The 22,759-nt window shown below is 44.1% G+C and overlaps 1 protein-coding gene across 3 annotated transcripts; it reads left to right on the forward strand.

Annotated features, from left to right (window-relative positions):
* The first annotated feature begins 2,875 nt into the window (after window positions 1-2,875).
* Window positions 2,876-11,680, forward strand: LOC102457934 (myosin regulatory light chain 2, smooth muscle minor isoform-like). Of its 3 annotated transcripts, XM_006139019.4 has the most exons (5): window positions 3,994-4,010; window positions 5,555-5,594; window positions 5,693-5,891; window positions 6,057-6,218; window positions 11,153-11,680. In XM_006139019.4, coding segments are annotated over exons 1-5 (576 nt in total). In that variant the 5' UTR covers window positions 3,994-4,008; the 3' UTR covers window positions 11,326-11,680. The 3 variants fall into 3 exon arrangements, with proteins under 3 accessions (XP_075777045.1, XP_006139083.1, XP_006139081.1); XM_075920930.1 differs by lacking the exons at window positions 3,994-4,010; window positions 5,555-5,594 and adding an exon at window positions 2,876-3,091; XM_006139021.4 differs by lacking the exons at window positions 3,994-4,010; window positions 5,555-5,594 and adding an exon at window positions 3,667-3,758.
* Window positions 11,681-22,759: the final 11,079 nt, after the last annotated feature.

Here is a 22,759-nt window from a genome sequence, read left to right on the forward strand (position 1 = left end):
GAGAACAGATGTTATCCATATTTTCTTTTAAAACTTATGAAAAAGATGTAACATGCAAAACATTTGGGTATAAAAAAATTGAGGCAGTAAAACATCACTGGCAGGATAATAAATTGTACAAAATAGTAATATAAACGGGTAACAGTTATGGGGAAACGAATTTAAAAGTCACATTTCAGTCTGATGGTTTTTTAACTTACTATTTCTATAAATAACATTGACAATTAATATAACTGAAAACAGTAGGATAAACAATTCTTCCTTTTTTTTCCAGTTTATTTGGTGTATTTGACAGAATTTAGAATTATTTTCATTCTTGTGTTTTATGTCAGTTGCACTTTCCTGTTCCCAGTACAGTTTGAACCTATTGGCTCTGTCTAGACTGGCATGTTTTTCCGCAAAAGCAGCTGCTTTTGCGGAAAAACTTGCCAGCTGTCTACACTGGCCGCTTGAATTTCCGCAAGAACACTGACGATCTCATGTAAGAAATCAGTGCTTCTTGCAGAAATACTATGCTCTCCCGTTTGGGCAAAAGGGCCAGTGTAGACAGCTCAGATTTGTTTTGCGCAAAAAAGCCCCGATCGCGAAAATGGTGATCGGGGCTTTTTTGCGCAAAAGTGCATCTAGAGTGGCACGGACACTTTTCCGCAAAAAGTGCTTTTGCGGAAAAGCGTCTGTGCCAATCTAGACGCTCTTTTCCGCAAATGCTTTTAACGGAAAATTTTTCAGTTAAAAGCATTTGCAGAAAATCATGCCAGACTAGACGTAGCCCTAGAGTCCAGCTATCTGGTCCAGCAACATCTGTGGTCAGGCATGATTTTAGTTAACTGGATGTACATTTACCATGGATTTGGCCAACTTTTCCTGGTCCCATAAAGTTTGTTTACAGCACCAGTCTGTGTCACTAGCAGACTTCCCAGCTGATCCCAGGTCCTGGGGAAATGCTGCAGGGAGCCTGGGATCAGCTGGGGAGTCCCCAGCTGACCCCAGGCTCAATGGCAGCTGCCCCTTTGAATCGCAGAGGCAGCGTTTTAAAGGGTCAGGAGGGGAGCCCGAGGTCAGGACTCCCCAGCTGACCTCTGGCTCCCCACTGCATTTCCCCAGGACTCGGGATCAGCTGAGGAGTCTGCTAGCAACACAGCAAGATACAACCCCACTCTTTTTCCTTCTGCAGCTCAACTTTAAATGTGACTGAACTGCAGTTTTGGCTTCCAAGTACTAAAATCTGGCTCCCCTAATTTTCTACAAGGTTTTCATTTGGTATCACTGGCATTAGTGTCAACATCACCTGTTTAAAACTCATAAGTCTAGAACAGGATTCTATAAATCATCTAGCAGCGGATGGGCTAAGCATTAACATCATCCCCAAGATGTATTTGTCTACTCTAACCTGTTCTAGTGAGAGAGATTCCACAACCTCCCTTAGTAATTTGTTCTGGAATCTAACAAATCTAAACTAATTCTCCTTGATGCGGTTTAAACCCACAAATTCTTGTTTTGTCCTCAGTGGTTAAGGAGAACAATTTATCACTCTGCTTTACATAGCCTTCCTACATGTGAAAGTTTATGTCATGCCAGGAGCCAGCCTTCCCCACCAAATCAGGAGACCAGCTTTAAAGCATGAGATTGTTTTCCTTTTTAACAAAAAGAACAATGGGGTCTCCTTTGCCCATTTAGAGTCCATGGAGTGCATTCAGGTGATCCCAATATGAAGCTCAGCTCTGTTAACCACCAGAGTAAGGGACTTACCTCCTATAAGTAAAGTAGCAGAGCTATTTGGCTACCCACACACTCCCAAAAGCAGACCCAGGCCCACTAGAGCTGGCCACCTTCAGGGGTCTCAAACTCAATTTACCTTAGAGCCAATGCCAGCCCTCAAATCCCCTCTATCGCAACAGCTCTGAGGAGATAGGGATCTTTGCAGGTCCATTGCGCATCTTCCAGCCCGGCCCGCCAGCCCACATGTCCCCCTCCACCCATCAATCGGTCACGCCTGCTGCCCCCTCCGCCCCCCCGGCGATTTAAAAATGCCCCAGGGGGCCCGTGGCTACCAGCACCAGCAATGCTAGGACAGCTTCTTGCTGCTGAGTCCACGCTGCTGCCACCGCAGCCCTGTGACCTGGGGGAGATGTGTGCAGCTGGCATCTCTCTCAGACCAGACCAGCTACCGTGGTGGGGGGAAGCGGATGCCCCAGCCCGCTATGCTCTTGACCTAAGAGGAGGCGGTGGAGGAAGCTGCTACATCGCTCTGCTTTCCCGTGGCCCCCGCCGCCTCAGTGAGTGCAGGGGACGCAACCCCTGTTACCACCCTGGCCCGTAGTGACCCCCAGGGGGAGCGGCTGGGGGAACAGGGGCGGGCGGAGCACGGGCTGGGCTCGGGTAGGAACAGGCGCATCCCACCAAGGGACACGTTGCGCAACTGCCCGGGCGGGGAGGGGCCGCGAGTTTGAGACCCGCAGCTCTCCCTGTTGGCGCTGCGGGCAGGGGCGCACCGTGAACACAAGCGGGCCTGGCAGCCTGGCCACGGAACCAGCCCCACGCCCTGGGCGGGAAGTCCTAGGCCCGCGCCCCGCCTCCCACGCGCGCGCTCAACACAGCAGCCTGGGCCACGTGACTCACAGGGGCTCGAGCTAGGACCCGCGCGCGACCATCCCCCCCCCCATGCAGAGGGCGCCAGAGCAAGGGGGGCGCCCTCGATCCCCCCCCCCACCCGATGCTGCCACGGGCCCGCCAGGGCAGCCCTACCCCTTTCCTGGCTAATGCTAAGGGCAGTGCGCGAGCCCGCCACGGGGCGGGGTTACCTGTGCACTGAGCACGCCGGGCTGCACCACCGCGGGGAGGGGTGTCTTATGATCCGAACCAACTCGGCTGGGCTGGGTCGCGAGCAGCAGCGTCATGAGGGAACAGGCGCTCTAGCGTCCGACTGACGCTGTCATCCCCCGAGGATGGTTTAGCCCCTGCGTCACCTGTTGCCCCCTCTGTTGGCCGGGCGGTGGTTCGCTCCAGCGCGCGCTCTCCGGAAGTGTCGGAGTAGCTGGAGCCGTCGCCGGTTTCTGCCAGTCCCGAGCCGAGTCTCTGCTGCAGCCGCCAGGTGAGGCCGCGTCGCGCGGTAGGGCCCGGCCCGGAGCGGCGGGCGGGGGCGGGAAGTCGCCCTTGTGCTGGGCCCGCGCGGGAGCGGAGGGGCGCTCAGCGCCGGTCCCTGCGCCGCACCCAAGCGCCCCACCCACCTCCCGGGGCCTTGGCACGCGCTGCTGCGCCGACCCGCCGCTGGGAGCCGAGGGGCGGCGGTTACCCGGGCCCTGCGCGAACGTCTCGGCCGAGCCCGCCCCGCCCCCTGGGCCGGGGCCCCGGGACCTGTGCTAGGGGCCCTTTCGGCTGTGACAGTGGCGGGCGGGGCGGAGGGAAACCGCTTGGAGCCGCGTCAGGGCCTGTGCGCGAGGAGAGCCGGGTCTGAGCAGGGGGGCGCTGGTGCGCCTGTGCCCGGGCAAAGGGGCCGGCAGAAATTCGTGGTAGGGAGCCGCCCCGCCCCGCGGTCGTGATGTGGAGACCTGCAGTTGGTCTCATTGCGCCTTGTTTACGGGGAGTGTTTTGGTCTGGGAAGGATCTGAACAGGCTGCATAAACTGTACCTACGTACCCAGGAATTTGCGACACTTGTTAGCACTGCAGTGCAGCTGTAGGGGGACATGGTGCGACGAGCGAGAGAGCGAGAGCAGTGATGGAAGGGAACTAATCGTGTAAGAGCAGACTTTAGAAGAGGTGAGACAAGGAGAGGAAAAACATCGATCTCATTCCAAGTGGCGGGTCGCAGAACTGAACTGAAGCGTAGATTCCAGAAAAAGATAATTTAAGAATGAGGAAGTTATGTTCTAAGCTGAGGTAACCGAGGGACTGAATGTGGGCATTCACACAGCCCTTATCTTCTTTGGCCTTAGTAGGAGACTGGCATGCTTTGACCTGCTTCTGGAATGGAACTCTCCTCTTATTTTAGTTGTGTGTCACTTTACTGATGTAAGTACAGCGACCAAGCTGAGTGGTGTTTTTTAGGATCTGATTGGTTTAAACTTGTATAACATTCATATAGCACCACAAATTACTATTTGCTGTGGAGTTAAGTGGCTGAGTGTTTTAAGAGGCAGACTGCTGGTCAGTGCTCCACTTAGTCTCAGAGTGTAAAACACTTGACAACAGACTTGCTCCTCAGGGTTGGGCAAAATACAGTCCACAGGCCAGATGTGGCCCACCAAGCCACCAGATCAAGCCTGTGGACAGAGCAGGGAGCCTCAGGTAGGCTGCCTGACTGCCCCACACACCACTCTTAAAAGGGGCTACAGAGCTCTGTTTGTCTTTAAACAGCTGCGAGCCTAAGGGAAGAGGGAGAGGCTTGGTGCACTGGCCTCACCACCAGCACAATCCCATTTGCTGGTTTTCAGCCAATGGGAGCTGCCTGTTTGAAGAACAGGAAGTGAGGGAGCACTCCTCCCTTGGGTTCATAGCTATTCACAGACCCACATGGCCCCTGCAGCAGGTGTGGGGCCATGGAAGACAGGGAGCCTGCCTGAGAAACCTGCTGGGCTGCTGTCTGGGAATTACCTCTCCTGGCCAGAGCCTACCCTCTGGCACCTAGCCCCACCATTCTTGAAAAACTTGGAAAAAAACCCTCCAAAAGTTAGGTATGGAACCTATCAGTTAATGGACCCTATTTATCCTTAATCTCACCTTTATTTACCATGTTCATCCAACTTTAACTTTATCGTTAAAGTTTTCAGAGTTTATAAGCTCCACTTACTTTAACATCAAACCAGTTATTTCAGTGTGTAAACATATTCTTCTGTTCCACCAATTTGTCATCATATTAGAAGCCATTGATCTCTATTATCATTGAAGCACCGTGGAAATATATTCCTTCAATATTGTCATTGTACATTTGATAAACTTCTATAAGCTACATTCTACAGCAGGGCTACTCGACTTTGGAAGCCCCGGGGATACTCACAGCACATACCAAGAGCCGCAACTTAAGTGTGGTTACATATACATGCAAACATATGCAAATAGCTTCTTTCACACTAACAGGCTTAATACAAAGATTAAGGCAAGACTACATAACACACAGGCCCCATTTAAGTCAGTTATGGTGATGTTAATAACATGCAATATTTACCCAATTTCAACCCATGACAACAGCATTTTTTATGAGCAATGACAATCCAGGAATTTAACATATCAACAGAAGACCATTATATTGACTAAATTTTTTGTTTTTGGCTCCCACCCGCAGGCTACATGTAGAGCTCCGTGTAAATGCAAACCGCACCACGGGACGCAAAACAATGGGCCCTGGGCCACATGCGGTCTGTTGGTCATATGTTGAGTAGCCCTGTTCTACAGCATACTTTTTTAGTCAGAACAAAACAAGAGAATGGCATTAACTTTGGGTGTGTGTTGTAAACATATTGAGGTACTAGTGATTTTAATTTTCATACTTAAATTTTTTTAATTACTTTTTTTGGTTTGAAATCTGGCTGTTCTTTATCTCTCCTTTTCCTGATTAGGAAAGGGGGTTCTGGTGATGAACTGTGGAGTAAGGGAATGGTAAACAGTTTTCTACCTATCTGAAAACAAACTTATTACTGCTGTTTCCAAAAAAACCTTATGTATCAGTCACTATATTTACTTCTCTCCTCCCTCAGAATCCAATAATCAACATGTCTAGCAAAAGGGCAAAAACAAAGACGGCCAAGAAGCGCCCTCAGCGCGCAACCTCCAATGTATTTGCAATGTTTGATCAGTCACAGATTCAAGAATTCAAAGAAGCCTTCAACATGATTGATCAGAACAGAGATGGCTTCATTGACAAAGAAGACCTGCATGACATGCTCGCTTCCCTTGGTAATGTTCTTGAGTTAACAAGAATATAACAATTTTGTAACTCAAATAAGTCAAGTAGTATGAATTTGTTAAAACTTCAATATGTGGGAACTGTGTCTTGAAAGATGAGCTTTACGCATGCATACCATGCTTTTCAGTATTAAGAAGTGACTTATTTACTTATAGGAAAGGATCCCACTGATGCATATCTAGATGCCATGATGAATGAAGCTCCAGGCCCCATTAATTTTACTATGTTCCTTACAATGTTTGGTGAGAAGTTAAATGGCACAGATCCAGAAGATGTAATCAGAAACGCTTTTGCTTGTTTTGATGAAGAGGCAACAGGTAAGTGTATGAAACACCTCTTGGGACTTCTGGTGGGTTTTCCACTGTTCTTCAATCATCAAGCTATATTTAAATTTGTTATATAGATGTGGATCTTTTTGCCAAACATGTCCGTTTGGTATCTTGATAAAATATATTATGGCACAGGGACAATTGTCCTAACTTTCACATACTATTAAGTGATAAGAAACTGATGTAAGACGAAGAATGCTGTCCTCTTGTCTGTTTCTCTATGAGCGTTATATACCAGTATTTGTCTCCTATGATAGGCTTCAAGGAAACCATGTAACTAGGTAATGTGCAGAGTCCCATAAATGGAGTATAACTGCTTGAGGAGGAATTCAACAAAGTAGCAGACTTTATGGGAAAACATCAGTTTTTGTTGCTTTTAAAATGTGAGATAGATAGGCCTTTAGCCTGAAGGTAATTGACTTGCCCTGCTCTCCAGACCTACATGTATGTGCAGCATCCAAGGCTCTTGTTCAGGCCCTCCTCTTGCATCTTAACTATTGTAATTTCCTCTTCTCTACCACAGATGCAAACTACAATTCCCCTCCTTAAGTCCACACACAATGCGCTTTTCCCTAGTTTGTCACCATGGCTACATCATCCTGAGTGAATTTTTTGGTGTCTTGGAAAAAAATAATTTCTGATATCTCAATCACAAATCCATTAAGGAAGTTAATATGCAGATAATCAGCTAATCGAGTAGTTGATAGAATTTTCATTGACTATTGATTAGTTGATGGGGGCGGGGGGAGGAGTTGCACGCCCAGCTCCTAATACTTTAAACTGTAGAGCTGCAGCGGGGTTAGCTCCCCCCCGTGTAGTGTAAGCCAGGACTGAACAGCCTCTGCTCACACCGCCACAGGAACTAACTGCCTTTTAAATGCAGTAAGAGCTGCCTGGCTCGTACTACATTTAAAAGGAAGAGGTGTAGTTGGGGACTGGGAGTGAGCCAGGAATCAGCTGGCAGCTCTTGCTACATTTAAAAAGCAGAAGTGCAGGATCTGGGACCGGGCACAAGCTGGCACAGCTGATTCCCAGCTCACACCCAGGTGCCCTCTTGCACCTCTGCCTCCCTTGCCCCCTGAAGAGATGGTGCTGAGGGGAACTGGCTTGTAAGGGGCAGCAACATGAGGGGGAGTTACTACTAGTTGCTTACATTCCTAAAATCCATGCAGCCCAGATTGAGAGAAATGAGGTGATCGCACTTCATAGAACCATAGAGCTGGAAGAGACCTCAGAAGGTCATCAAGTCCAGCTCCCTGCTCTAGGCAGGACCAGTTCCAACTAAATCAACCTGGCCAGGGCTTTGTCAAACTAGACTTAAACACCTCTAGGGATGGAGACTCCACTACTTCCCTAGGTAACCCATTCCAGTGCTTCACCACCCTCCTAGTGAAATAGTTTTTCCTAATATCCAACCTGGACCTCTCCCACCACAACTTGAGACCATTGCTCCTTGTTCTGCCATCTGTCACTACTGAGAACAGCCCCTCTCCATCCTCTTTGGAACCTCCCTTCAGGAAGTTGAAGGCTGCTATCAAATCCCCCCTCACTCTTCGCTTCTGCAGACTAAACAGACCCAAGTCCCTCAGCCTCTCCTCATAAGTCATATGCTCCAGCCCCCTAATCATTTTGGTTGCCCTCCACTGGACCCTCTCCAATGCATCCACATCCTTTTTGTAGTGGGGGGCCCAGAACTGGACACAATACTCCAGAGGTGGCCTTACCAAAGCCGAATAAAGGGGAATAATGACAGTACACTTCTCAGCTACTGTTTCAAGATTTCTGTTGACTCAGGCAGATGCCATTGCTTTTGCTTGCAGTCTTCTCGTATTTCAAAATATCTTTGAAATTGCAAGTCTAGAAACTTATTTTGTTAATGACACTTGAGTGTCTGCAGCATAATCTAGCAGAAAGGAGTGAATTCCATGGCATTCACTATACTTAGATAATATAGTCCTATAATTCGTTTGGAAACCGATCAAACCTTCATTAGCATGTTTTAGCAGTGCCATAGCACATGTCCATTACACATTCTCATAATTGTCTGCTGTAGCATTTTTAATCTCATTTGAGGATATGCAGTCTGAGCTTTTTAGTCAGCAATTTTGAACCTATATTTTAGCACCTTTTCAAGAGAAATCCCCTCTCTTCTGTAGCCTAGGTAAATAACCTTTCTTTGGTGAGGCCTTTCGAAATGTTAATTGACTACCTTACTCCCTAGAGTAATGTTCCCAATCCTCTTCTGAAAGAGGAAGTCTATTAGTAGATAAATTATTTTCTCTGCACATGAAGTCTTTCTGAATCACTATGCCTACAGTTCAGTATGTGTATCAAAAAGGGCATATAGAAAAATATTACACAGGAGTATTGTTAGTCATGCATTCTAGCCTATTTAAATTACGGTATTATCAATTGGCTTTGAAAATGCCTCTGATTCAACTCTCCTCCCACTTCCTGAGGTTTGTACTTTTGAACAGTGTGTTAAGAAACTTGTAGTTACCTTGAATCATTTTCAGCATTTATGAGTTGTCTCCATCTGCATGCATATGTATGTTCTGGGATGACTGACAGCTGCAACATCAGTAACACATGAGTTTAACTCCATGTGATGAATGATGCCAAGAAAGTATACAAAAGAATGGAGCTTTACTGGTGTGAAACTAGAGTAAGGTACTTGTTACCCTCGCTGATTTGATACAGCACAGCTTCTTACCAATTTGTTTTTCTATCTCTCTCTGCAAAACAGGTCATATCTTTCTACATTGTTATTACATATACTACTCCTCTATTAGCTGTCAACTAAATCTTTAGTGTATGTCTGAATAGTACCAGGAACTAATCTAATTGTACTGGTAAAGTTTGTTCCTCTTCTAGTCCCTACATTATCTGCTTTGTCCCTCAGGCTATGTGTAGACTTGTTCCGAAAGAGAGCATCCACATTGCCAAAACGCATCGAAAAAGTAATCTGCTTTTTTGAAAGATAGCGTCCACTCTAAATGGATGCTATCTCATGTTTAAGCTCTGATTACTATGAACGGAGTGGCCACCAGGGCACCTATGCTTTTTTCTCTTTCCTTTTCTTTCAAAAGAATTCACTCTTCTCTGTCCACACATGCCTTTTTCTGAAAGAGGTGTTTCGGAAAAAGGTTTCTTCCTCATAGAAATAGGTTTACCAATGTTGGGAAAAACCCCTCTGTTCTTTTGATTTTTTTTTTTTTTTCTTCCCGAAAGAACATGATTGCAGTGTGGATGTAAGTGAAGTTTTTTCAAAACTCTGTAGCGTAGACATAGCCTTCGTGTCTCCCGAGATTAATTCTGAATTAGTTGCCTTGATTCTTGTATTCCATCTGTCTTTGAGGCTACTTCCTGGTATTCTGTTATCTTCCCAAATGTTTCCTAGATTAGCAGAACAGGCTTTAACCCAGTACAGAACTATTCAGATTCATGTAGATGAACTCCACCACCAAGAAGTCCTGCACCCTTATGAGAACTAATCCTGTACCAAACCCTGTACCATCTCCTGTCACTCATTTACTTCTAAATATTCTACCAGTTCTGGGATGTTAATCTATGAAGTCATCACCTTCAGCTGTTGGTCCAGGTCTGAAGTGCTATGATCCATTCTTTTGAACTTCTGGCCCTGTTAATATGGATGTGGATAACTGATCAGGTTATTTCCTTTTGTTTTAAATGTAGAATATTGGGTTTAAACTCTTTAATGTTCAGATATCTTGCAAAGGCTTTTGGTCCATTTTACGTCTCTGGTTTTCTGTCCTCCTCCGGTCTTCTCTGATTTTTGCTCACTGAGGTTTGGTCAAGTCCCTTTCTAAAGCACCACTCTCTCTGCAAAACCTCTTTTTGCACATGCTGGTTATTTACTCCTTAATCATTGTGGTGTGCATTTATGGTGTATACTTGTAATAGTCCTTCATATAGCAGTTTGTCAGCTAGTTTATTTGGCTGGTTTGTCTCCTGATAAGAGTTCAGTAACTTGTCCTCTTTCCTTCAACTGGGTAAGTACTGTGCACTTGAGACAATGTAGGTCTCTTATCATGACATCAGGTTATGGCCCATCCTCTGTACTCCACTGCCTTTGTCACTTTTTTCCCCATGCTCCACTTTCTTTGTATTTTCTGAACTTCTCTGGAATTATTTGGCAACCAATTACCTGAGTAATATCCATTGATGTTAAAGTAATTTACCTTGTTTTTTGGTGTCCAAGTCATCATCTTGCTTTATCCGTGTTTATAATTTCCTCGTGTTCTTCTGCTGAATTCTATTTATTATAAAATATGTAGCTTCAGTTATCCCACCTTTCTGGATCATTTCCCTTATTCTTGACTCGTCACAGCAGGCTTTCCTGCCTCCTGATTTAATTTGCTCAGCCTGTCTGCAGGTCTCCTCCATTATAAACCCTCCTCTTGGACATGTCACATACTCTCAGTATCCAAATGAAAATTCCTATAGCAACAGAACTTTGGTTTTTTTCATTGCTGGCAACTGCTGCTATGTAGTCAGAGGCAACTATTAGATGTATTTTGTGTATCCCTATAAAATAAAGTTAGAAGAATACAGTCCCTTTAAAAATGCAAGATTGAACAGTAGAGCAGCAATGACCTTACTTATTCTTGCCTCAGTTAGCAATGTCTTTATATTCTTCCATTTTTAATCTGTTTCAAGTGCCCGTATTTCCATGTATTATCTCTGTAAAATAGTCCCTCTTCATTAAATCTTGTACTGTAAATTGTATCAAAGTAACTGCTCTAATTCATTTTCTCTTGATGCAAATACTCATTTATTATATGCTCTAATATGTATATGCCTATCTATTGCTGTTGATACGACAGTTACCTTAATGTTGATATCTTTGCATTTGAAGTAAACTTTTTCTTTCCTGATTCTTTGTATACATTACATTCTAGGGTTCATTCAGGAAGATTACCTGAGAGAGCTGCTAACAACAATGGGAGACAGGTTTACAGATGAAGAAGTAGATGAGCTATACAGAGAAGCACCAATTGACAAAAAGGGAAATTTCAATTACATTGAATTCACACGCATCCTTAAACATGGAGCAAAAGACAAAGATGATTGAACAAAACTGTAGACAACTTCTTGTTTTCACTCATGTTTATTTCTCAGGGGTTTTGTTTTGTTTTTTGTTTTGTTTTGTTTTGCTGGTAGAACCTGTTGCATGCAATTTAGCTTCACAACTTTTGCCTTTCTCCATGAATTTCTGGATTTCATGCCATTATGGCACACTTGCACCTCTGTAACCAGACTGGAAGTGGGGGGGAGATTTTATTGTAATGAAAAAGATTTTGGGGTAAAGATCAGTGAATGTGAAGGTTTAGGGGAAAATACCTATTTCTGGATTTTTACATTTTTATAATAAATATCATTTTGAAATAAAGATTGTTGTATAAATAAAATACCTCATTAAACCTTTTCTTGTTAAGAGGCTTTTCTAATAATAGGTAGAAACATTTTTCCAAGATGAGTTGTATCAACTTTTGACACTTTAGTTCAAATTGTAAACACACTTTAATTTGAACAACAGTAACCTATAGGTCTTCATTTAGATGTTTCTATTCTGGCACTTAAGTTGGGCAGTGATATTTCATTGTGTGTAATGTGGTAAGGAAGTGCCTTTATTTTAAACTCTGGTACAGAGCAAAGAAATGGTTCTAGTCAGATTTACTTGATGTTATGAAAAAATCCTGGAGCTGTGCCCAGTGTTAACTCTACAACATTATATTTGGGTAACTTAGTTTTTTGTGGTGTATATACTAGGCTTTTCCTAGGGGAGGAAAAAAAAATCTGTAAACGGAAGATTTCGACTAGATGTAACCACAACACCTATTTCATGCTTCTTATGGTTGTAGGAGTATCATTTCTGGGAAATCTCAGACACAGGTTGTGCTGGTGTTAAGTTTCTTTTTAGTTTATGAAAAAATTGTTTCTCTCCTGTTTTCTCTCCTCTTGCTATCCCTCTCTCAAAACTTAGTGTTTTGTCTTTGGGCGGGACAGAAAGTATAAACCTAATCTACTGGTTCTCTCTCTTTACAGTGTTGTTTCTATCTCTTGGGGGCAACTAGGAACAAATATTTTACTTTCAGAATGAAAGGTATTTTGGAAAGAGCTTCTGCCCACTGAGGGTAGACGGTACAATTATGGGGAAAATGACATGGTTGGATTTATTCATAGCTTTGTATTTGATCCTCGGCTTTTTGTCAGTTCTGCCTACAAAGATACTATTAAAAGTTCCTAGAATTTCATAGAGTCCCATTAAACTTGAGTCTTTAATCTTTCTTAGTTTAGCTATACATGTCGGCTATGTCTACACTGGCATGATCTTGCGCAAAAACTCTTTAGCACAAGAGTTCTTGTGTTAAAGTAGTTGTGCAAGAGAGCATCTACACTGGCATGTGCTTTTGCACAAGAGCATCCATGCCAGTGTAGATGCTTTCTTGCTCAAGAAAGCTCTGATGGCCATTTTAACCATAGGTCTTTCTTGCACAAGAAATTCATGTTGCCTGTCTACACTGGCCTCTTCTGGAAGAGCTCTGGTGCAAGAGGGCTTAATCCTGAGCGGCAGCATCATAGTTCTTGTGCAGGAAGCCCTGATTTTATACAATAGAACGTCAGTTTACTTGCGCAAGAACACACGGCCAGTGTAGACAGGCAGCAAGTTTTTGCACAAGAGCGGCCGCTTTGGCGCAAGATCGTGCCACTGTAGACACAGCCGTCAGTTTTACTTTATTTGCCTAAAGCAGCTTAATAAAATAATTGGTCTAAATTGCTGCTGGTTGGGTATTCTGCACAGTTTAAGATATTTTGCATAATTTCATCCATTATTCTGCACACTTTTAGGCTATGTCTACACAGCAGCATTATTTCAGAATAACAAAGTGTCTACATTGCAAGCCATTATTTTGAAATAATGGGGAGCTGAGGGACTTCTTACTGAGATTCCTGTAAAGCAAGGGTTACAGGAGTCTCAAGTAAGGGAAGTCAAAGGAAGAGTGTTCTTCCTGCTGTGTAGACTAGACAGTGCCAAAAGCCAAATTAAGCTATTTTGACTTATGTCATTTGCGTAGTTTAGCTCAAGTTACGTAGCTTAATTTGACTTTTGCCCTGCTGTGTAGACGTGCTTTTAGAGGGCATAACTTGTATTAGACTGTGCAACTTTAGGATTTAGCTGCGTGGGGCCTAGAGTTTGCTAAAGCCTGGCCTTTTTATAGAAAACTACTATAGCATTCCCATGTTACTATGCTAGGACAAACCAAGTACTCTTTACTATGTTTGCTAGGAAGTGACAGTCATACAACTTTTGCTCATAAGCTTTGTACCTTAAAATTAGGAGGAGGGTCTCATGTGAAATCTTGCAACTAGATCCTTCAAATATGGGGGGAAATAGAATTCAGTATTGGAATCCAAGATGTGACCAAACTCCTGAACTGAACACTTCTCCGCTTCACCCATCTTATATTGCTATATGCTAAAAGTAATAGCAGATTCAACAAAATATCCCCAGCCATTTCTTCCAGAGGCTGAATTTCTTGAGGTTCAGTCTGATAGCTATAAGAATGAGGCCTTACTTTATTTACCAAATTTCCACCTACAGACATCATTTCAACCTTAAGCAAATATTTAGCAGCCGCCATACACTGCCCCACAGATACTCAACCTATCCCAGCGACAAATTCCATTGCTAACTCTGTCTACATATCTATTCAAACAACACCATCACAGGACCTAACCACGTAAGCCACAACATCAGGTGCTCATTCAGCTGCATATCTTCTAATGTAATATATGCTATCGGCCAGCAATGCCACTTCGTCCAGTTTGGCCAATATATGGCAGTCTCTGCACCAAAGGATTAATGGACACAGATCGGATATGAGGAATGGTAGCACACAAATCAGTAAGGGAACATTTTAACTTCCCTGGACAATCAATGATAGATTTAAAAGTTGCCATTCTTCTACAAAGGAATTTTATCACCCAATTACAGAGGGAGACTGTTGAACTGGAATTCATTTACAAGTTTGACACTAACTGGTTAACACACCACATAGCCTACCTTTTGATATTCATTTATACATCAAAAGCTATGAATGGGACACATCTAGTCTGACTCAATTAGCTTCATTAACACTGGTCCTACAATTGACAGGTAACTGCTTTTGCTGTTGTATAAACTTTGGGTTCTGTAATTTCCATTCCAACTCGTCTGATGAAGTGGGTTTTATGCATGAAAGTTCATGATACATTGGTTAGTCTTGAAAATGCCACAGGACTGCTCATTAAGTTACAGACTAACATGACTATGCCTCTGACACTTATTTTAGTTACAGATTAAACCAATGGAAGTGAAGTTACAGAGCTGATCAGTTGACATTTGCTGAGGCTGTTTTTTGCTGATCCTAGAAAAGGCCACTGCTTGGATTGAATTTTAGGCAAAGATCAATAAGATGGAAATAACTAGTTTTATTTAGAGGTAAGTATGTGGTCATTCAGTGGTACTCTGAACGGTCTTGGATTCCAATTCTTGGTAAAGTAAGGACTTTATAATGCAAAATAACTTTTGAGTTTGGTATTAGCAAAAAAGTGAATGTAAAAGGGCTGATTGCAATGTTATTCCTATAAAGCATTCATAGTAGGGTATGTGGTCTTTCTTTTGCATTTAATACCGTTAGTACAGTGTTTCCCAATTTTATTTGGCCATGGAACCCTTTTAAACTTAAAAGAATTTTGCGGAACCCCTGCTAACAGTCTTATATATGATATATAACAGATGATCACACCACTGACTGCATGTGCAGCGCTGAGTAGTGAAATCATTCTCCCCACTCTGGCTATGCTGGCATTACACAGGGACACTTATCGTGGCAAACACAAATGAAAATAGTTTTCAATAAAATTCTTAAATATTTTTTGAAATCCTAAAATGTTAGTGACATGGAATTTTCTTGCGGAACCCTTATTTTCACTTCGCGGAACCCCATTTGGGAAACACTGTGTTAGTATATTGAGATGGGGCAGTAGAGAAACTGCTTATAGTAAGTACTCAAGGAATTTCTACTTGTTACAATTTCTCCTCTCTGCTGTTTATTTGAAAACTGGATCCCTTAAACTCCATCTGAAGAAGTGCGTTGTGCCCACGAAAGCTCATGATACCATCTACCTTTTTGTTAGTCTCTAAGGTGCTGCAAGACTATTCATTGTTGTTTAGTTTTTCCCGTTACAGACTAACACAGATACCCCCTCAATCTACTTGTCTTACAGTTACTGGTTCTGTTACTTTCTATATGAAATCTCAAACTTGCTACTGAACAGTTGCACTATATACTGGTATACAGTGTTTGCCGAAAGAGGCTTGGTGCTAGAATGTGTGCTTAATTAATATGGTGGAAAACATTGCATTTGAAGGTCTTATCTTTGAGGGTTGGTTTTTGTTGTTTTTTTTTTTAACATATTCCCCCAGGTAATTCTAGCCTGTGTGTAGGCTTTGGCCACAGGTGTAGATTGGACAGCCGTGTGGTGGTGAGTTTTTTGGGTTTTTTTTAAATAGCATGTTGTCTAGTTCAACTCTGACCAGAGTTAGATGACTCACAGGTAAAGATTGCAGTGGCCAGCCTATACTAATACTCCATCCCACTCACAGCATCAGCAGAGCTGCCACTGAAGGATAATGTCCCAAAAACCTCATTATCTTTGGAGTTGAAGGCATACACAGTGGGGACTTGTGACTTTTGAAGTGTCTAGGCAGCAGGATCATGACCTAGTGTACAGAAAAAAACAAAATACAAAATAAATCTCACATGCTTGAAATTCAAACCACATGATTTTCATTTATTAATCCCATTATATGAACTATTATCCTGTTGGAAAAAGTTGACTGTTTTACTGTCTTATGAAGCAAATGCTGTTTTGAGTGCATTTTTGCGGGTGGGAGTGGGGGGAAACTCGTTATTTAATGTAATTTCAGTAGCCAGTGAAATGCCCAAGAGTTCTGCCTTTCTTTTGAAGTGTGACAGCTACATGGCCATTTTATCTTTTGAAAAATATTTTCATTATCTGTATGTGGAAATCTTCTAGGGCACCTGCTTCTGATCCAGCTCTATCCCCAGAAGAAGCAGTAGGAGGGGAGTTAGAACAAGTAGAAAAACCTGCAACACAGAATGTCTCACAGGTGGCTTTCTTTGGGGAGGGGGGGGGGTAATAGAAAAAGGCTGAAAGAAGTAGAGAATGAGACATGTACTAATACACAGAAGGAAGACTCTAGAAAATTGGGTGTCTAAGTTAATTCTTCTATAAAATCTATTAAATTTAGTTTTTAATGGGGATGTGGAATCAATCTTTACCATCTGATGCATTACAGAAAATTAACATACTCTACACAGCCTCCACCATTTAAATATTCTAGCCACCCTGATTTTCATTTAAAACTAGTGTTTTACTTTGAACATTTAAAACGGTCACTAGGTGGCACTACCATTCCTAGTACTGACTTAGCTATGGAGTAAATGGCTGTACAATATAGTCATTGTCTGAGTTCCATTACTTTACTTTGTGCTGGACACTGCATAGAGAAAGATAGGGTTGCTGCCCCCAAGAAATTTCCAGTTACAACAAAACTAATCAGTATTTCTTGGCATGCACTGAAAGTTCACGCTAAGTTTTTAGTCTTTAGGGGAGAAGATATGATGCAATACAGTAATTCCTCATTTAACACTATAGATATGTTCCAGAAAATGATTGTGTTAAGTGAAAATGTGTTATGCGGGGTCAATTTTCCCACTGAAAATAATGGAAAAGGTGGGGTTGCGTTTCAAGTGATGGTGTCTGTTGGGACCAGGACATAAGGTTGGGGGAGAAAGGGGACTGGGTTACAGCAGGGAGGGAAAGATGTTTGGCTCTGGGGCAGGAAAGGGGAGGGGGATTGGGTTGGGAGTATACCCCTGTGACGGGTCTGCCAGGACCCGCATTGTGTCCGGTGGGGGGGGGGAGGGGGCGGGATCGCCGGGGAACGGCACGGCAAGCAGCAAACCCTCCACCGCTTTGCAGGGAGGTGGGGGAAACCCCACGCAGCCGCCAGCAATGAGCCGGCTGGGGAAATAGTGTTATTCCGGGGACGGTCATGTAATTCAAAAAACGTTCCCTAAAAAAATATTGTGCTATCGCAAAAACATGTTAAGTGGGCACATGTTAAATGAGGAATTACTGTACATTGTTCTGCAGTGTGTGTATTCATTTATGTTTAAAGTCCAGATTTCTGAAAGGTATCTAGGTACATTGTAGGATATTTTTAATACACTAAGAAGCTCAGTACTTTTGATAGTCTTACTTGATGATCATGTGCAGCGATAGAGGTCTAAATACCTTTGAAAAATCTTTCCTTATTTATCTACGCCGATAACCATATCTAAAGAATGTTTCAAGATTATCTTAAATCTCAGCCTAGTAAGGACAAGACTTACACCAGGTGGGAATACACTCACAACTGCCTTCTGTAGGATTTCGTTCATCTTCCTCTCTGAAAAATCTGATGCGTTATGTATCTTAGCTAGCATACTGGACCATAAGAACAATGGATATAATCCAGAACTGAAGTTCCTATGTTCCATATATCTTAAATATTAAATAGCTTTAATGAAGTACATCTATCTTGAGGGCTACAGGTTTGTCTTGGACCTATGAGGGAAGAGTGAAAGAATTGGGCTTGTTTAACCTAGAAAAGAAGACCAAGAGATCGTCGGTTTATGTACTCAAAAAGGTTGTTACAAAGACAACGAAGAAAAATTGTTCTCCTTAACAATAGGGCAAGAAGCAATGGACTTAAATTACAGCATGTGAGGTTTAAGTTGGACATTAGGAAAAACTTCCTAAATGTCAGGGTGGTTAAGCACAGGAATTTAGTGCCCAGGAAGCTTGTGGAATCTCCATCATTAGAGATGAAGAGGAGTTTAGATGAACACCTCTCAGAAATGGTCCAGGTGATGCTTGGCCTAGCCCTGACTAAAGGGAACTGGTCTTGATGACCTTTCAAGGTCTCTTCCAGGTTGTTATGAATACTGTGACTTGTTTGTCTATGGCTTTTATGGCTGTGGCTATGTTAGAATAGACACTGGCCTGACCCTTCTGCTTCACCCCCCATATTGGAGCAGGGTATTTGTCAGTTTCATAGGTGTGTGCAGCACATTTCATTAGGGTGTGCACCCAAAGAATTTTTTTAAAATGCACTTTGACCCCCATTGGCCACACCTCTGGAGGTAACATTCTCAGGGCAAGATGCAAACATGACCAGAAGTAAAAGATGCCATGTGACCCCCCCTCCCCCGACTTTTCCCACCATCCTCCTACCAATAGGGATTAATTTTGCCCTCACCAACCCCCCTCCTCCCCATGCAACTATCCTGCAATTGCATTAACCCAACATGTGTGACATTAACTCGGGGGTGGAGAGGCTGGGGGGAAGTGTTCCCTCTAAGAGTTTCCTCCCATGAGCAGAATGAATTTTGTGGGGCTTGTTTGGATGTGCCTCGTGGCATCCAAGTTATTAATAAATATCTCAAACCTCTACCTTTTCCCTCTGCTGCCATGTCTCCTCCCCTTGCTCCATCAGCTCCCCTGGTGCCTGCTGCTCCCCAACCCCTCACCCTCCTCTGCTGTCCTGACTCCTGCCCTTCTCACTGCCTTCAGCCTTCCTGAGACCTACCCCGCTCCACCAGCCCTTCTCTCCCCCATGCCCACTCTTCCAGTATCCCCACTCTGATCATGTGAGCTACCTCTCCTCATCCCCTCTCCTAACACCTCCCTCTACACACCTGCCCTGCCTCTATCCTCTGGTGCTGGTCCCTCCCCTGCAGGTGTCTGCCCTTCTGCTTTACCCCCAGAATCCCCTGGCACCTGCACCTTCCCTTACCCCTGCACCTTCCTAGTGCCTCCCCCTTCCTCCACTGTCCGTGCCCCCTTTTTCCCTGATGCTCACCACCCTCTGCCCCCGGTCCCCTCATGCCCCTGTGCCCTCACACATGACTTGCTCCATCCCTGTCTTCCTCATGCCCTCCCCTTCTTTCAAGCCTTCTCCCAGAACCTCCCTCTCCCCCCTCTAACTCCCAGTGCCCTTACCCTCTGCCTATTCTGGGCACCACCAAAAGTTATACAAACCTGCCACCCCTGTCTGTCATAGGACAAAGCCATTAAACTCCTAGTTATAAACTGAGAACTGTATTGTATACAGATGCAAACTGCTTTAGAGCCAATCTTACACACAGTTGTCCTTTTAATCCCTATCCACACTACAATTTTAACTAGAGTTATAATCTCACACAGATTACTAGGTTGAAGACAATCTGATTACACAAGAGTAACTGGGGTTGCACAGTTGAATGGGGGGGAGGAGGAGGGAGCGAGCTAGTATGGCCTGCACAACGTTTATTACTATGATGGTGTCCGGAAAGGAGATTCCATGCCGAACTTGCAAGGGTGGGTGGGACACCCTCCTTCCTCCCACCCTATCCCATTTTACTCTCCCTTGACAAGAATGTGTCATCAAGGAATTGTTTTATAAGCACTAAGATGACTTACTAGAAAATTCTGAGGCATTTGGCAAATCACGTTATCAAAATTAATGGGTGAGGTTTATTTTTTCTTCTTTTGAAACCAGCTCAATGTTAACAGCCCCATCCTGCAATCCTTATTCAGGTACAATCCTTCTAGAGTCAGTAGGACTCTGCTTATGGACTAATCTCAACGGGGCACTTCAATAGAATGTGTTCATTTCCCATATTTATCTTTACAAGGCCTGTACCTATAATTCCTTCTGATTTCCACCATCACCATTCTAGACAGCATCTGTTATATTATCCAAAAATATAAATGGTCAGCTGGCTGAGTTCCAGCCTTTAGTCAATAGTGTATTTACTGACATTCCTACACAGTTTGCCCCATCTGTCTCTCCTTGTGGCACTTGAGATTTGTGCTGAGGGATTCTCTTTCATTTGTTCATTAGTGGTAACAACCTTCTTGCATCAGCTGTACCTCTATCTGTACACTTAAATAATTCACACAAATTTCTTTCACGTTTTCCTTCCCAGATGTTATGGGGATGAGTGAGATACAAGAACTGAAATAGAGCCAGAGAGATCCCATGAAAAAATATCTAAATATACTACATATTTTACCCCAGAAAATAAACCAATGTGGTATGAAGGTATTTGCAATATCAATGCTTACAAAGCTCTCTGAACAATACTTCAACTGTATTCATTGCTTTTCTGCCCCCTGGCACTTTGTATGTAGTCACCCAGAAACCATGAGACATTTAAATACATGGAGGTACTTTACACAGGGCATTTTTATATAGTATCATAGTGTGCAGAGTTAATCTAGCCATATTAATAGCAACATAAGAAAGACATTAAAGGAAAAGACATTCTGGGTTCTTTAGTCTAGAGTGGTGTGAACTCCTGAAGTGGTTTATTTCTTTATTGGAAAAAAATGAGAGGAGACAGATTCAGGATAATTTGCTGGAGTAGTTTTTAATTTCATGAATAGTCTGCACATACCTCCTGCTATTACCTTGAATAAAGATGGGTTGACAGCAAAGGCCGTGGCAGCACTTGCAATTCACCCATGCAGCTCTACTTTCTGAGCTGCGGACCGTAAGCTCCTCAGGACAGTGATGGGCTTCTAGACTCAGCCGTGTTAAAAAATAAAATTAAATAACTAAAAGGAAAACATCAGCGGAAGTAAAAAAGGTATTTTTATCTAACAAGCAATAATAGCCAGTCTCTCTCAAATCTGGCATGAGACTGTTTCCAATCCTAATGCTAGAATGAGATAGGACTTTTCTACACAGGAAAGCTAGTCCAAATAAGTTGGGGTGTGAATTTAAAGTGCAGTAGCTTTTCCTCACTTAGCCTGTGTATGGGCACTCTTACCCCATACTCAGGTTGTGGCTTATGCTACAGGCACCATCTCAGCACAGTTATGGCACTAAAGCTGTGCTGCTGTAGCATCCATGGCAGCAGCTCTCAACCTGTTGCTCTGCGTGTGGCCCAATTAGCGCACAGCTGCAGCCCAGATGTATGCTGAAAAAATTCAAAAGTTGCGGCTGCTCTGGGCAGGCCAAGGAAGAGATAGCATCTGGCACGCTGCTGGACCATTCCTGTGAGCAGAGGGCTGGTGAGTGCTGCAAGGAGACAGGAGAATGGGTCTCTGAACAAGTTTGGGGGGGACCTCTGGGCAGTGAGGGGGAGACACTGCAGCATCCCCAGATTTGAGGTGAGGCTCCACTCCTGGCCCCACTTCTTAGGTCCTATCTGCCAGTCCATCCCAGATGCCACACTTCTGGCTGGGTGCCAATGGTCCCAGTGGCACAGCAGAGTCCAGGGGGTCCCTGCTGCCCAGCCCCATGCCCAGGGCTCCACTCCTGGCCCCACTCTGTGGACAGAAGATGCTGGGCATAGGGAACTGTGGTTGTCAATCTGTGGCTTTCATAACACATTGTAGCCCAAAATGACAAATAGGATGAGAACCACTTGTTACAATACATGTTGAACCTCTCTAATCCAGCGCCCTTGGGACCTGACCAGTTTCAAACCAGAGAATTTGCTGAGCCACAGGAGGTCAGCTGCCACCTAACCCTCCACTGCAGAAGTTCCCAATATTTCTGTTGGTCGGCATGTGCAGAGCTGGCGAAATCCTGACACTACCAACCCACTCAGCACTCTGCTCAGGGGGTGGCAATAATTTTTGAGAGGGGGAGCCACTCCAAGAGTTTAGTAAATGGCCAAGGGCTGCACTTTTCTATGGAGGAGCTGTGGGGCCTGGGACAGAGATTGGGTGCAGAAGGGAAGTTGGAGTATGGGACTGGGGTGCAGGAGAGGGTGAGGGTTTGGGAGGGAGTTTGGGTGAAGGAGGAAGTTGTGACCTGGGGTAGGGGTTTGGGGTTCAGGAGGGAGTATAGTTGTAGGAGAGGATTCTTACCTGGGGATGGGTGGAAGGGGTAGGGTCTGGGAGGAAGCTGGGGTGCTAGAGGCAGGCTGTAGCTGGAAGGTGCTTACCTAAACAGCTACCAGTCAGTAGCACAGTGGGACCATTAGAAAGAATCCCTTCCCACCAGCAGCCCCAGATTGCTCAAAACAGCTGGCTGTTCTGTGCGTCTCTCTGCACTGCAGGAGGGGAGGCTTTGCGCACTGTCCCCATCCCCTGCACAGTCTCTCAGTTCCCATTGGCCAGTTTCTGTAGGCCGTATCTTGCTCAACCCTGACCTAGCTAGTACCTAAGCCCCAACATGATCCTCAAACTATTCCCTCAAACACCCTCTCACCAGTCCTCCTTGTGATGCCTAATCCAGCAGAAGTGTTAATAGAATCTGGGGGATCATGACAGAGTGAGGTATTTGAAGAAGGGGCAAATTTTAGATTGAATAAAGAAGCAAATTCTTTGCATGTGGCTAAAGGTAAAGGCTGGGAGGGAAAAAGGTGAGTTTGGTGGGAAGACGAATTTTATTA

The sequence above is a fragment of the Pelodiscus sinensis genome, chromosome 2 (genome assembly GCF_049634645.1).
Source record: "Pelodiscus sinensis isolate JC-2024 chromosome 2, ASM4963464v1, whole genome shotgun sequence".
Classification (NCBI taxonomy): Eukaryota; Metazoa; Chordata; order Testudines; family Trionychidae; genus Pelodiscus; species Pelodiscus sinensis.

Excerpts from the sequence above, each read along its gene's own strand:
- LOC102457934 (XM_006139019.4), top strand. Across the intron at positions 5,595-5,692 it reads AACTGTGGAGTAAGGGAATG|AATCCAATAATCAACATGTC; the intron begins GTAAACAGTTTT and ends CTCCTCCCTCAG. Across the intron at positions 5,892-6,056 it reads TGACATGCTCGCTTCCCTTG|GAAAGGATCCCACTGATGCA; the intron begins GTAATGTTCTTG and ends ATTTACTTATAG.